The sequence below is a fragment of the Polistes canadensis genome, unplaced genomic scaffold (genome assembly GCF_001313835.1).
Source record: "Polistes canadensis isolate GaletaPanama2010 unplaced genomic scaffold, ASM131383v1 scaffold_153, whole genome shotgun sequence".
In the NCBI taxonomy this organism is placed as follows: Eukaryota; Metazoa; Arthropoda; class Insecta; order Hymenoptera; family Vespidae; genus Polistes; species Polistes canadensis.
The window spans coordinates 255,452-270,722 of record NW_014569700.1 but is presented as its reverse complement, the minus strand read 5'-3'; the positions used below and the strand labels follow the sequence as shown (position 1 = coordinate 270,722).

Below are 15,271 nucleotides of genomic sequence, written 5' to 3'. Positions count from 1 at the left end.
AGCTAAATATTATAATAATTTAATTATTCAATAGTAGTTTATATGTCATATAACTCCTTAAGGGCATAATTTTAATTGTAAATGTATTATTTAATAAGCACATTGTAAGCTAACTTAGCTGCAGATATTGGTAGAAATGTATCAAGCAGAACAAATTAAATTTAGTAAATTTTATTATTTAGATTCTTGTTAGATTTTCATTATAACAATTTTAATAATCGTTATACATTACTGGCAATGCTTTATGAATAAAAAAGTATAAAAAAATAAATATAAACTGATTCTAATAATTTATTTATATAGTTGAGACATTTAATGTATATACCCATCAAAAAAGAAATCTGCTTTGTCCAGCGTCAATGTCTTATTATTTGTTTTATGAAATTAACAAAGTAATGAATTCCAACATATATCTATTTTAATATTGTTTTATTAATTTATTTTTGAAAAATACCTTTGGCCCATGTTTATATATGCGTTTTTTTGTAAAGCAATAAATATGTTATAAATATCATATTAACACATTGACAGCCGGCCCCGCAAAAACGCGCAATTCTGAGTCTGTCATTTGAGCGCCGGCCCCGCGAAAACGCGGATTTCTAAGCTATTTAGTGATTAGAAACAAGTGAATAAGGCCGGCGCTCAGGCCTTAGATGTCTTTTATGTCGCCGGCTGTCAATGTGTTAAATTTCTCCCTAGTTTACTTTAATACTTTTTCGAAACGCAAATTGCGTTGGGTTTAAGAGAACATTTTGTTTGTTCTTCTCTACATATTTATGGATTATGTGAAAATATATAAGCTCTTCAGTACTTGCCAAAGATCGTATGCATACAAATGAGCTTTTACTATTATTTAAGAACGTACAAGCACATGACTTGTTTCTAGCAATAGTAACACATTTATCTAGGATATATTTCATTATGAAATTAAATGCTCAAATAAATAAATAATACATAAATAAATTCTAAAGACTATGAAACTGAAAGTAAATTTTCGATATTTTGTACAGCTTTTACTGCATCAGCTATTTTTTGTAATTCTCCTTCACTATTAGTCAGTTTTTCTTCATTGCTCTTTTGTACATCGAGAGGTACTTTAGTATAATAGTCATTAACAGATATAGCTTGTTTGATTTTCTGTACGGTTTCCATTAATTGTATTTCTTTCTTTTTAAATTTTTCTAATTCTTTTTTTGGATCAATTATACCCTGAGTAAAAGAAGAAGTATTATTATTGCGCATTTTGTATATAATCATAAAGATATAAGTAATATTATTTTATAAATACCTGTAACATTACGTGTATTTGAAGTTTATCGGTTATTGTAACAATAGCACATCCCAAAGGAGGTTTCTCTGAGCTAATTGTGGAATTAGCTAAAGTTTCTATTAAGCTTTGATATTTCATAATTTTACATATTAGATCATAATCATCACACTTGAGATATCCCTCAGCTTTTAGTTTATTTGGTAGATTATAAGTCGCTCGTGCTGATCTTATACTTTTTATTATTTTTTGCAAAAAATCAATGTCTTTTTCTATTTCATGATTTCTCCATGGACACTAATGAATAAGTATTAGTAAATATTGAATATTATTAAATACCGACACAAGCTTCAAATAATATTTTATATAATATACTGTCATTATCATTACCTCTATGATTTCAGGATAAGGACTAACACATATGCTTGGGTAAGATTGTTTTTTACGAGGTAAACGTTGATAAAGCTCTTCCGTTATAAATGGCATGAAAGGATGTAATAATCTTAATCCGACATCAAGAGTTTTGAATAACACCTTTCTTGCTTGCAATTTACGTTCATTATCATTGCTTTGAAATATTGGCTTGAGGTATTCCTACAAAAGATTTATTATTGTATTATTTGAAAAAATGAAGTATTTTTTTTTAAGTAATTATAGTATTATAAAAAATGCTCACCAAGTAAACGTCACATAAATCATATAACCACATATTATAACATGCAGTTGTTGCTGTTGTAAAATCATATTGTCTCATAGCTTCATTGCAAGTTTTAACAGCATAACTTACTCTTGAAAGCATCCATAAATCTACATTTGTTTCTTTACCAGTTAACTGTAAATATTGTTTTGTAAATAATTTATCAATTGTATAAAATTATATTTAAAAAAGAATGTGCATAATCTTTTGGAAAAAAATCGATAGTAAAAAATGAATAAAATATTAATGCTTACTTGAGAATTATTATTGCTATTCTTATGATCTTCACATGTACACTGTGGTAGCATTGTATTTTGTTCTATACGAAAAGCAGCCTTTTCATGTTCGTTAAAGGTTTCCATGTGATTATACCAACGATATAAATGTGGATAATTTGAAAATTGAACATCTATTGAATTAAAAATGTTATAAGTTTTAACGTCAGCTTGAGATGGCGTATATCCATCAAGATATGGATAATCTTCTAAATAATGATTTAATGCATCTTGTATGCATTTTTCATTTAAAGTTGATTGATACCAATTATTATCACCAATCATAGTAATTCCATTCTAAATAAATTAAATTATATATTAATAAATGAATTCTTTTAAAACGATTTATCAATAATATCTTACCGATTGAGGTTCGTCATAATTTAACTCAGTACCTAAGTACATCAATGAAAATTTAATAGCATTCCAAATTTTATTGCAGAAGAATCTATAGCCTTGAACGCGAAGAATATCTAGATTGATATCACGACCTTGTGTAGTATAAGCACAAAGAGCAAATCGTAAAGCATCGGTTCCACATTCAGGTATGCCTTGTGGATAATCCCGCTTCTGTCCTTCGATAGCTCGTTTAAGTTCATTTGGATCTAAATTTGAATCTAAGAGTTGCTTATGAAGGTTCTGAAAAATGATATTCATTTAAATAATATTCTTATTAAATTTCATTTTACTGTCATACTAAATTTTATAATACCTCCAAAGATATTCCTTTAATCACATCCATGGGATCAATTACATTACCCAGAGATTTGCTCATTTTCCTTCCATGAGCATCTCTTACCATAGCATGTAAATATACTTCCCTGTTGAAACACATTTTTAAAGATTTATGAATAATTTATGAATAATTTATGAATAATTTATAAATATCTATAATACGTACTTGAAAGGTAATTGTCCTAATAATTTTTGCCCTAGAAATACCATTCTAGCAACCCAAAAAAATAATATATCATGTCCAGTTTCCAATAATGTACCTGGATAAAAAGCTTTCAGATCTTCTGTCTGTATAAAATTATAATTTGAATAGATAATTCAATTTCCTTTTTTTTATTTATTTATTATTTTTCTAACAAATATCGTGGTGTATTATAATTTACTTACATTATCAGGCCATCCAAATATAGAAAATGGAAATAGACCAGATGAGAACCAAGTATCTAAAACATCTGGATCTTGTTCAAGAATAATGTCATTAATATCTAGACCATATTTCTTAGCTGCTTTTTCTTTAGCCTCGTTTTCAGAATGAGCACTAACCCAATACGTATCATCTATCTAATAAAATGCATTATGCATTAAAATATATTGTGAAATTTATTTCATTTATAGTTCTGTAAGATATTACATCTTTTCTGTACTCACAGTGTTATTTATATTTTTAATAAGATAAGCAGGAATACGATGACCCCACCACAATTGTCGAGAAATACACCAATCTCTGATACCATCCATCCAGTGATACCATGTTTTTTTATATTGTTCAGGAATAATCTTTAACTTACCATCTTGTACTGCTTTCATAGCTGTCTTAGCCATTTCATCGCATTTAATATACCTATTGAAAAACCAATTTTACTATTAAATATAATTTTTTTGTAGAATGTTTATTGTATAATCAATTTACCATTGTGGTTTTATAAGTGGCTCAACCACATCTTTGGATCGACTACATATTGGCACAACCATAGGATTATCTTTAATTTCAATAAATAATTCCTTTTCCTTTAATCTTTTTAGAATTGCTTTTCTAACTTCAAATCTCTTCATTCCCTGCAGTTTTAAAATATATATTTGTTTTAAAAGAATTTCTTGTTTAATGTTAAATATATATAAAAATATATGTAAAATACCGTGAATTCTCCATAATCACCAATAATATTTCCATTGTCATCAAAGATAGTAATAAACGGAAGATTATGCCGTTTCCCAACTTCGTAGTCGTTTGGATCATGAGCTGGTGTAATCTTTACAGCACCTAAATTTAATTAATTTTAATAAAAATATTGTACAAAAATTAAATAAGTGAAAAAAATACAATAAGTTGCACTTACCAGTACCAAACTCCATTTCAACGAATTCATCCGAAATGATAGGTATTTTTCTTTTGCAAAAAGGATGCTGTACAAATTTTCCAATATATTTAATATAGCGTTCATCTTTTGGATGTACTGCAATTGCAGTATCTCCTAACATCGTCTCAATACGAGTTGTTGCTACAATTATTTTATCTGTGGAGTTTTCAATCTCATATGCAAAAAATACTAACACACCAAATTCAACCTTTTCTTTATAACCAGGAATAGACAACAAAGTGCGGCCAGTCAATTCCATTTTATCAACCTACAAAACATTGTTGTAATATACAAATATATGTAATATGCAAATATAATTCTTATAAAAACTCACCTCAATATCTGATATTGCACTTTTCAAACTGCAGGACCAATTGACAAGACGATTACTTCTGTAAATTGTGCCATCATCGTGAAGTCTTATGAAAGCTTCAGTTACAGCACGACATAATTTTGGATCCATAGTAAAAGAAGCACGATCCCAATCAAAGGAACCACCTAATTTTCTTAATTGTGTATAAATTCTATCTCCTTTTCTAAAATATAAATTTTTTAATATAATAAATAATTACATAATGGTTCCAAGAGATGATAATTATTAAATCATAGTTAATGACTTATTATACATACTCATATTTCCACTGCCAAACCTTTTCAATAAATTTGTCTCTACCAATATCATGTCGAGTTTTTTGCTCTTCTCTCCAAAGTTTCTTTTCTACGACTACTTGAGTTGCAATACCTGCATGATCACAACCTGGATTCCAAAGAGTTGTGCACCCTTTCATGCGGTTCCTAAGTAGATTAAGTTCAAATGAAATATATAATTTCATTTAAAAGTTGTAATAAGAAAAAAGTTTACCATCTTGTAATAGCATCTTCAACTGCATTAGTTAACGCATGACCAAGATGAAGAAAACCAGTTATATTTGGTGGTGGTATTACCATTACAAACTTTCCTTTAGGATTTATTTCTGATATACTTTTTCTCTGTAATAATTAATAATTAAAATAACAAAAAGATATAGAATATATATAATAATAATAATATTAAATGTTTATACTCCATATTCAGGTTTAAAAAATCCTTGTTTTTCCCACCAGGAATACCAAGCAGCCTCTACATATTGTGGGCTATATGTATCAGGCATTGCACCAGTAACATCTTTTTTTTCTCCCACTGGTGTGTCTATAGTATATAAGGCAGTATCCTTACTATCCTTTTTCTTATCAAGTTTCTAGATATCATTAATAAATAATTAGTAAAAACTTCGATTTATGTAATAATGATACAACATGATGAAGACAATTTACAATTTCATTGAATTATCTAAACACATTTATATTCATGATATTCATGTAATTTCGTTTCTCTTAAATCAATATTAAGCATTTAAATAAATATGTAAACTAGGTTTATTAGAATATAATTAATTAAAACACCATATAAATTATAAATACCATATGGAAAGAAAAGCTATACTTTAAAATTAATTAAATAATTGACATACAAGGAAGAATGTTCTCACCTCCGTTGTTTCTTTCACTTTAACCGGTTTGTCAGTTAGTTTTTTCTCTTGTTTCTGTTTAAACTTTTCCAGTTTTGCCATTTTTTTAGCTTCTTTTTGCAATTGCTTAGGAGTTTTTTCAGGCACATTTTCGCCGTTATTTAATTCAATCCTAGTGTCAACCATCTTTAAGTCAATAATTCTCCTGATTACGATTTTTGCCTGCTAACTAAGCTGTACTAGTTAAAAATACTGTTTTATAAATAACAAAGTTAACCATGTGCTTTTCACATGCAATCTACCAACAATTTTTCTCTATCAAAACTATCAGACAAATCATCTATATGTAATATGGGGGTATATCCATAGATTAATGCTGTAGTAGATTTTCCGTCAACTTAGAAATATTTTTCTATCAAAACGTAAAATGATACGTTAAAAAATAAATACCTCTTATATGTATATATATTTAATATTGAAAAAAATAGTTAATAATTTATTAAGAACTAAATTTATGATACACTTCTCAATCAAGATATTTTCACGAATGTATTATTTGATTATTATTTATAGAAATAAATATAAAACCTAAACCTACGTATGCAGTTGACCATTATAAATATACATAGTTCGTGCCAAACACATGTAGTCATGTGCAGCCGGTTTATAGCGCGAATCAGGCTAACCTAATAATTCAGTTTAGCTCATAAATTAAATAAACACATTTGATCATAATTTTAATGTTTATATATTAAATATTGTATAAAAAAAAAATATAAAAATGGATCGAACAGGTCCTGGAAATTCTTTGGGAAGAAGTGCCAATTCTCCAAGAAAAAGAATGTCAATAGTTCAATCTTTAAAGAAAAATAGTTCGTAAGTACAATTTTATATATTTATCAATCAAAATGATATTATTTTGTATTTATTTTAAAATATTACCATTTCAGAGGATTAAGTGTGTCTGGGAGATCAAATCAATCTGTACAAATTATTTGTAGAACACCGAGTCATGTTGTCGAAAGTTTTGGATCGGCTTTACCTGTTCTTGTTACAGAAGCTTTAACATTTGTTGATAAAAGTACAGCTGTTAGTGTCAGCGTATCTGCAGATGGATGGGCTTGGCTTATATGCGGTCGTAGAATTTTAGTTTGGCAATGTAAAACTACAATACATGATCCTAAACAAAGAAGAATATATAAAAGTCAATGTCGAGAATTGCAGCTACCTCAAAGCGATCTCGCTCATAAAGCTGAATGTATAGCCGTGTGGTTACCTCAAGGACAACAGGTTCTTTAGATTATCCATTGTTATAAATAGTATTGATAGCTATGTGAGCAGATCAAAGCAATTAACTTCATGGCAACAAATAAGTGGCTCATGTAAAAGAATTGTAATTTCTAAGAATAAAGATAATGTTTATATTCCATTAGGTTCCAAGTTGTATGGCAGTTTCACCGGAAGGTATTGTGCGATTTTGGGCTAGTATAGCTCATGAAGGATCATCCGTAGAAACAAGTGCTGAACTTGCCGGACAAGAAGTTAATTGTTTAACATATATCCCAGGGCATGGTTGTATTTTAGCTACAACCACTTGTACAGTAGCACTTTTACAACCACAATTTATTGGTGGAAAAAATAGTATTATTTGTCGTGTCCTTAGAACAAGTCAAGGATGGTTGGGTGGTATTGGACGTAGAATGACATCCCTTATTTTTGGAGCTATACCACAATCACCAGTTGCAGAAACGGTATTTTATTAATTTTTATTACAGATATAGATAAGATTATAAATTAATGTTGCAATTTACATAATAAGTAAATGATTATTTTTTAGAAACTAGTAAAAGTCGTATGTTCAGGACTTGGAGAAAGAGGATCAAGGGTTTTGATTCTTGCTGGATTATCATTACAGTATTGGTCATTTCCACATAATGAACAAGAAAAAATGGAGTTTGATGAAGATATTAGCCATATGGTTTCACAAGCTTTTCAAAGAAAAGTTTGGGTTAGAATCAAAGAGTTTTTCAAAAATTGCTATTAATTAATCATTATTTGTCAATATATTAATATTTTTTAATTCATAGGAAGCAAGTGCATGTAATCCACAAAGTATGGATACTTGGTTAATTGATATGCAATTTTGCGAAGAAGGAATAGTGTTTCTAATGGCAGCCTATTGTGCTGATATTTCTATGCAAATTTATTTTGCTCTTGGTAAAAAATTTATATTGTCCAATTTTATTACAATTACTTTTTATAATTTTATTATTCATTCTTTAATTTATATTTTCCATTTCACCATGTGTTCTTCTAGGATTAATACCTTTGTCTGGTGCATCTATGGCAAATAGTTTTAAATGGTTTATACCTGTGAAATTTGATTATATTGCCTTCTATAATGTTGATATAGAAACAATTTTACTTTCTCATCGTTTCATACTGTGTGGTTGGGAAGCAATTATATATGATCAATATCATGTTATTGTAGTTAATTGTAAGTGCTCTTTAGAATACCATTACATGTTACAAGTTATACGTAAAGTTATTAAAAGATTTAATTATATTTATTTTTTAGATGCTTCTGAACATGACCAAGATAAAATTGAATTAATTAGAGATAAAGAAGACAGTATCTTGGGAGGAGCTTTATGCTCTGGAACACCAGTACTATTTACAAAAAATATTGGACTTGTTTCTATTATACCAACAGATTTTTCATCGCAAGACTTTAACACGTTCGTTTTTTTTTTTATATATGTTTAATAATTTATATTTGTGTCGAATAATAATTTTTATTTATTATTTACAGGAACTATACAGATACCAATGCTACCATAGATTATAGTTATAAAAATGATCAAACAACACAAAACTTTTCTTTTCTTACAAGTAACGATGAATTGCAAGATATGTTTTATAGTTCTGATGGTATCACACAATTAAGAGCTGCATTCTTACTAAGTTTACGTCAAAATAAGGTACAAAGAACATAATATTGTGACAAATTGAATTAATTATGAAAATATAACGATACACTATTAATATAAAATATTTAATCTTTTAGTCAAAATGCGAAGAAATTTTAACGCAACTATTTCCTTTGCAAGAAGAACCTGTAATGGACATTGATGCAATTCTTGATACACTGGCTTTGAAAGTTGCAAAAGATTTAATTAATGATTATCCAGCGAATGATCCACGTTGGACAAACCATAGGGATTTATGTAATTATTATTATTTTTTAATCTATTTAATTTTTATGTATAAAGTCACTATACTTTATGAATATATTTTTTGTTTGTTTAGCTATAACAATAAATGCTATTACCGCTATTCAAATACCGCATCAATTAGAAGGAAAACAAAAAGCATTAGATCTATTTGTATCATTTTTGAAAGAACATAATTTATGGGATAAAGTAAGTATTGAATTATAACTGGAGTATTTCAAAAATATATTATTCTCATTATAACTTTTATACCCCTTTATAAAGTTTTGTGCAGTAACATACAGAGGAATAATCATGTCTACATCGCATGTTCTTAGCGAATATGCAGAAAAAATAGTTGCTGCTATGACTATATATAATCTTCAAAATAGGTATGTTTTTCTGTTAAATTTTTATCAAAAATAAAACTATGTTTGGTTTATATTAACATTTATTATTTTTTAAGAAATCCAGAACTTATTGATTCTATTATTGAACAAACATTGAAACCTGAAACATATGTCTCCGAAGAATTAACTTCACGTGATATATTTTATCGCGAAGTAAGTGCTGTACATTTATTCTTACCTTGCTTAGTAAACAATGCGACTGAAATCACACTATCGGAAAGACCAACGCACCAAGTTGCACAATATATAATGCAAGTAAATTCTATATTATTGGTAAGTACATATGTAAGATTTTAACGTTGTTTTTTACACATTTTTTCATAGTTTTATATTTTTGTAACAAGGGTACTTTAAATGAAGTAGTAAAATATCGACAATATAATGCTGAACGTTTCGTACCAACAAGATGTTCAAATGGTATAACAGAATATCTTCCTTGGACTGCAGCTTCTGGTAAACATGGTCTTAGACATTGTCTTACCACAATGGTATGTGTATTTAATTTGCTTAAGGAGCTATTCTTTTTAATGAAAATGTGATAATGAATTTTTTATTTTCAACGTGCACAGCATAATATGACCTTAAAACATGGTGTTACTGGAACGAATGATACAACAATTAAAAATGAATTATATGAACAACTGGTTAGTCTTATAGATCTAATATTAGATGGAAGAAAATGTCATTTAGAAAGTATTCGTGGTACTGAGAAATTTGAAGTACTTTTAAAACAATATGAAACAGATAGAATGAATTTGATTCAACCTCTTAGTAAGTATTATTATAAATATTATTTTTATATACTTTATATTAATACAATACGCGTAATTAATTTGTAATATTTTTTTTCAGTAAAGGAAGAACAATATGAAAATGCTGCCATACTTGCTGAAAAATATTGTGATTTTGGATCTCTCATCCAAATTTGCGAATTAACAAATAATAAAAATAGACTTGATAGTTACATAGATAAATTTGCGTCACAAGATTTTGCAGGCTTTTTATTTTCATGGTAAATATATATTTGACTATTTTGTTTCTATTTTGTTATAATAATATTATAGATAATATTTAAAACATGTAATAATTAAAAATAAAGGTACGTGAAAGATGGACGACAAGGACAATTAGTAGAACGATGTAGACGTGGTGGTTCAATTGAGTTGGCAGAAAAATTATCCGAGCATCCCACTTTATCGTGGGTACAAGCAGTGTTGACAGATGAATTAAGATTTGCAGCTAATACACTGCACTCGTTAGCAGTTCAAGAAACTGAATTAGTAACACGCAAAAAAGTATGTATTTGTTATTTTTATAAAGATTGTATCCTAGAAAATGATTTTATATCATTTTGTTAATAGTCTATGTTGTCATTGGCAAAATTGGCACTTCTTGCATCCGATGAACCAGAATATGAAATAAAAGATTGTGTAAAAAGTATCGACAATGAACTAGCTTTAATTGCTCATCAAGAAGATCTACCAACTGGAGTACTCACAACATATGGATATGATATTGAAAAATTGAAAGTATTTACACCAGTGGAATTAATCACGGTATAATAATTAATCCTTTATAATATTTTATATGTGATAAATATTATAATATTAACCAATATTACACTAATTTTGTTTATTTAGCTTTATACATCTGAAGATAATGTCATAGCAAGCGAATATGATTTTAAAAAAGCTTTAGATTTATTAGATTACGTCAAACAAGAAGATGAAAAGTCTTCATTAAGATTGAGAATTTGGGCACGTGCAGCTCGAAGAGATTCATGGGAAACAGTTGATAAAAATCCTAAACAACAAGCACAAGGAACCATATTTTTTAAATTAATGGAACTTGCATATATGATGGGTATGTTATATGATAAAATTGTGAATAATTTTTCCTTCATATATTTACGCTTTCATTGTTATATGTAGGTGGTAAAGTTAAGGAATTTTTACCATCAGTTGATGCACTTCTTATGGAACCCGAATTAGGATCTCTTGCAGCATCCAGTAATTTTCAATTTCTCGTCAAATTATTATACGAATATGCTTATGATAATTATTAATAAATTAATCTGATATCAATATAAATACTAAGTTTGTATTTTTATATACAATAAATAACAATTATATATAAACTGTCAATAAATTTTTTTTATAATTGTTTGAATAACATTTTAAAGTACAAAAATAATTAAAATTGTTAATAATCTATTTTCTTAATATAAGTTATTTGAAAAATATAAATAAAAGAAAGACGAATGTCGAAAGTATTATTGATAATATATTTCTGCTTGCATTATTCTTATAGTATGTACTTTCTATTCTAACAATATATCGCACATGATCTGGTGTTCTACAAGTTAATTCTGGAATGAAAAATATAAATAATTTTTCTAATCATTGAAAATATTTTTCATCTTAATTTTACATCTAATACTTATATGTTAATTGTTTAAGATTTTTTATAATGTAGATAATTTATTCACTTATTACATACCTGCACATTTACGTAAAGAAGTTACATGCTGTACACGATAATATATGTGAGGACACATTTTTTTGTTAGGACAAAGAGTATAATCATTTAATATAATATCCTTATGACCGTCTGCATCTCTACAATATTCATTGTATTTCTTTTTTGTGCTATTGAACTGAATCCAAGAGCATACTGTTATTTCACCATACCCAACGCTATGAAACTAAAATATAATCACATTAATTTATTAAAGAATTATATAGGTATTTAAAAAGAAAGAAAATTTAAAAGAAAGGAAATATACAAACCGTAACAGTTATTTTTTTCGTATTTTTTCTCCAGTGTCCGTGTAATTTGTATAAAATAGATTGTGTTGGAGCTATATAATTTTCCATTTGATTTTTATGATTTTCAGTAGTTACATTTATATTTGGTAAAGGTCTTAATAGCCAATGTACTAAAAATACATTATTATGAATATTTATTACATCATAAGAGTAAATATGATTACAATTATATATACCTGCACTAAAATGATTAATAATATCATCAATTTGCAAAGTTTTAATTAAATGATCTTCTTCTGACATTATAAAAGGTTGAAATAAATATGCATTATACTCCGATGTGTAATATAAGAAATGTACATCTGTGTATATAAAATAATATATCAATATTAGCACATTAATGTTACTAGTTAGTGAAAAATTAAAGATAATTTACCTGGATAATATAATTTGATTTGTTGTAATAACATTAGAACCGATTGTTGTTGTACGTTGGTCATAAATGCTAATGGAACTAATAAAATTATAATTTGTCCTAAATTACCAATTACATGATTTTTCTGATTTTCTTCTAATGTAACATTTAAATAAGTAAATATTGTTTGAAGTGTATTAGTATAATTAAACTGACTGGGCCCTAAAAATAATTATTTATAAATGTTACGTTTCTCAATGTTCTGGTTGAGTAGAATGTTTGTTAAAATAGAAAAACAGTTTATTAATTAAAAATGAATCCACACACAAAAGTCACACATATTAAGTTGATATTGTTAGTAACATAAATAATATTTAAAAATATAGTATTTAATTAACTTATAACGTTTTACAAATAAATGATATAAACTTACATGACACTTTTGTAAAATTGTATATAGCTTCATATGCAACTGATGGTCTATTGGTGACGTTAAGTAACCAATTTCCTGTAGAGCCATGCAATATACCTATTTTAGTACCATATATTGATACATCTAAATCTTCTAATAGAACTCTGAAAAAAGTTTTTTATATTCAAATCTTTTTTTTTTAAATTATGTATATATAAATACAGTTGTATACGCTTACGAAATAAAATCCATAGTATAATCTGGGGTCCATGCACCGTCAAAAGCAATTATTACTTCTGCTGGTAATTGAACATTTTTATTACGACAGTGCGATTCTGTAAGTAAATGTTTTTCTGTATAATTTATAAATGTATCAACAGCATAGTTAACCAGTCGCTTTAATGCTTCTTCAGATATATATGCTATGCTATTACGATATGCTAATAAATATGATACTGCATGTGTCTATAATATAAAATTTTTATAATTTTTCTTTTTTTGTCACAATATAATACCTACTAATGCTTAATAATTTAATTCTGAATATACCTGTTCTGCTAAAATAGTTTTGGATGTAACTTGTGCAAAAGTTGTTTTTCGATTACAAGCTTTGATATTTGGGTTAAAATTAATGCCTTGATTAGAATAATACATATCAAAAATCTGACTAAGTCGAAGGCTATGAAAATTGGCAGTCCATGTTTCTAAATTGCGTGCAAGTATTAAACCTGTGAAATACAAATAACAATTTAAAAATATTAAGATTAAATAATGTTTTATATATTTTACTACAATTAATTTACCATCAATGTCACCAACTATTTCAGCCCGTGTTGCGTCATAACTATCAGGATTTTTTGTAAGATAATAAATATTAGGATATATAGTACTGTTCCAAAATCCAGTTACTCCTAACGTCATTTTTTCTTTTGCTAAAGGTCCTTGATAAATTACCATTTCACCCAAGTCCCCTTAAATGTACATTTTAATTGTGTATTTTCAATTTTTCTTCATATATAACAGTTTATTACTATCATTATAGTAGTTAAATATCTCTTACCAGCAATTGTGGTAAGCCATATATTATCAATTGTTATTTCTGATGTATTTATAGATTGCTGCCACATTGATCTTTCAATAATCATTTTGTCTTTTGGTATAATAAAATCAATCTCATCTTCATTGACATTTAAACAATTTAAATCTTTAATATGATTATAATTAAAATTAAGATAATAATAAGATTAATTAATAATAAAAGAAATTTATATGAATGTCTCTTTCAAAATATTATATTAAAAAAAATAATATTTCAATGGTATACTTGTAGAAGTTGTAGCTGATGCTGCAAATAATTGATTCAAAGTAATACTTTGATGCTCTAAACTAGCAGCTATTGCTCCTATAATAGCACCAGGAGCAATTGTGCCATACGGAGTGAGAATAACTCCATATTCTCTTGGACAATCTGTTGCATTAATAGATATGGTTCTTCCTATGAGAATAAGTTTGTAAGATAATAATTCTAGATTTAATTGTATATTGATAAGATGTTACCAGTTAATTTTTCTTGATTCCCAATTTTTTGGCACAGATTGTTTATGTCGTCAGATTTATATTTGTTTATAGTATTTGAGATGGCAAAATGAAGAGTGCATCTTTCTAACTGTGAAAGTACTTTAGAAGGAAAAGCATCAGCATTGCCTGGAACCAATTCTTCTATTATTATATTTTTTGTTCGTTGTGTCCCACGTCCAATGAAAGGCAATATTCCTTCACTTTCATGCAAGCCTTCAACGTATTCAACTCCATCAAATTTAAACCTAATATATAACTAGTAACATTATTAATTTAAATTTAAGATATTTTATATATTTCTTTTACCTGTGTAACAATGACGAAGAGAATGTTCTCATATCCATAGTAGTAAATGTTTCTATTTCAGCTTTTTGCAAAATATCAATGAATGTACGTATATTAAAGGGCAATAAAATCTCATTTTTAGTACGATTTATATAGCATTCTTTAAGAGAATCTGGTATAGTTACTTGAGAATATACTACACAATATCCTGTAAAATGAAATACAATCCATTAGTTATTCCTCTTTTCAATATATAAATATTATATCTACAATTTTTAATAAAAAAATGTAAACGTATAATACATACCGATGCATAAAAGACACCAAATTTTGTATATTAACATTTTGAAA

At 27.3% G+C, this 15,271-nt stretch overlaps 3 protein-coding genes across 3 annotated transcripts; 1 reads left to right on the top strand and 2 right to left on the bottom strand.

Annotated features, from left to right (window-relative positions):
• Window positions 1-12: 12 nt before the first annotated feature.
• Window positions 13-6,214, bottom strand: LOC106788769 (valine--tRNA ligase). Its single transcript, XM_014752324.1, has 18 exons — window positions 5,862-6,214; window positions 5,397-5,570; window positions 5,195-5,322; window positions 4,963-5,127; window positions 4,667-4,868; window positions 4,312-4,600; window positions 4,111-4,235; window positions 3,885-4,030; window positions 3,623-3,815; window positions 3,362-3,535; window positions 3,141-3,262; window positions 2,952-3,060; window positions 2,603-2,878; window positions 2,219-2,536; window positions 1,944-2,099; window positions 1,658-1,861; window positions 1,289-1,564; window positions 13-1,209 (listed from the first exon to the last, which is right to left on the bottom strand). The coding sequence occupies exons 1-18, from the start codon at window positions 6,024-6,026 to the stop codon at window positions 973-975; spliced, it is 3,459 nt and encodes a 1,152-aa protein (XP_014607810.1). The 5' UTR covers window positions 6,027-6,214; the 3' UTR covers window positions 13-972.
• Window positions 6,215-6,489: 275 nt separating this feature from the next.
• LOC106788781 (nuclear pore complex protein Nup133) lies at window positions 6,490-11,595 on the top strand. The gene is made up of 19 exons (XM_014752344.1): window positions 6,490-6,716; window positions 6,791-7,130; window positions 7,274-7,591; window positions 7,678-7,848; window positions 7,928-8,057; window positions 8,158-8,337; window positions 8,419-8,578; window positions 8,653-8,821; window positions 8,908-9,067; window positions 9,150-9,262; window positions 9,338-9,444; window positions 9,519-9,735; window positions 9,807-9,950; window positions 10,032-10,233; window positions 10,315-10,474; window positions 10,562-10,757; window positions 10,824-11,018; window positions 11,103-11,325; window positions 11,394-11,595. Exons 1-19 carry the CDS (start codon window positions 6,622-6,624, stop codon window positions 11,525-11,527), a joined length of 3,414 nt encoding a protein of 1,137 aa, XP_014607830.1. The 5' UTR covers window positions 6,490-6,621; the 3' UTR covers window positions 11,528-11,595.
• A 110-nt stretch (window positions 11,596-11,705) lies between these two features.
• On the bottom strand, window positions 11,706-15,264 carry LOC106788751 (the record flags this gene model as incomplete). The annotated part of the gene is made up of 14 exons (XM_014752295.1): window positions 15,228-15,264; window positions 14,942-15,128; window positions 14,609-14,880; window positions 14,364-14,552; window positions 14,118-14,261; window positions 13,861-14,028; window positions 13,607-13,785; window positions 13,296-13,522; window positions 13,079-13,221; window positions 12,667-12,867; window positions 12,467-12,592; window positions 12,252-12,400; window positions 11,962-12,166; window positions 11,706-11,830 (listed from the first exon to the last, which is right to left on the bottom strand). Coding segments are annotated over exons 1-14 (2,352 nt in total), but the record flags the coding sequence as incomplete, so codon positions are not given.
• Window positions 15,265-15,271: the final 7 nt, after the last annotated feature.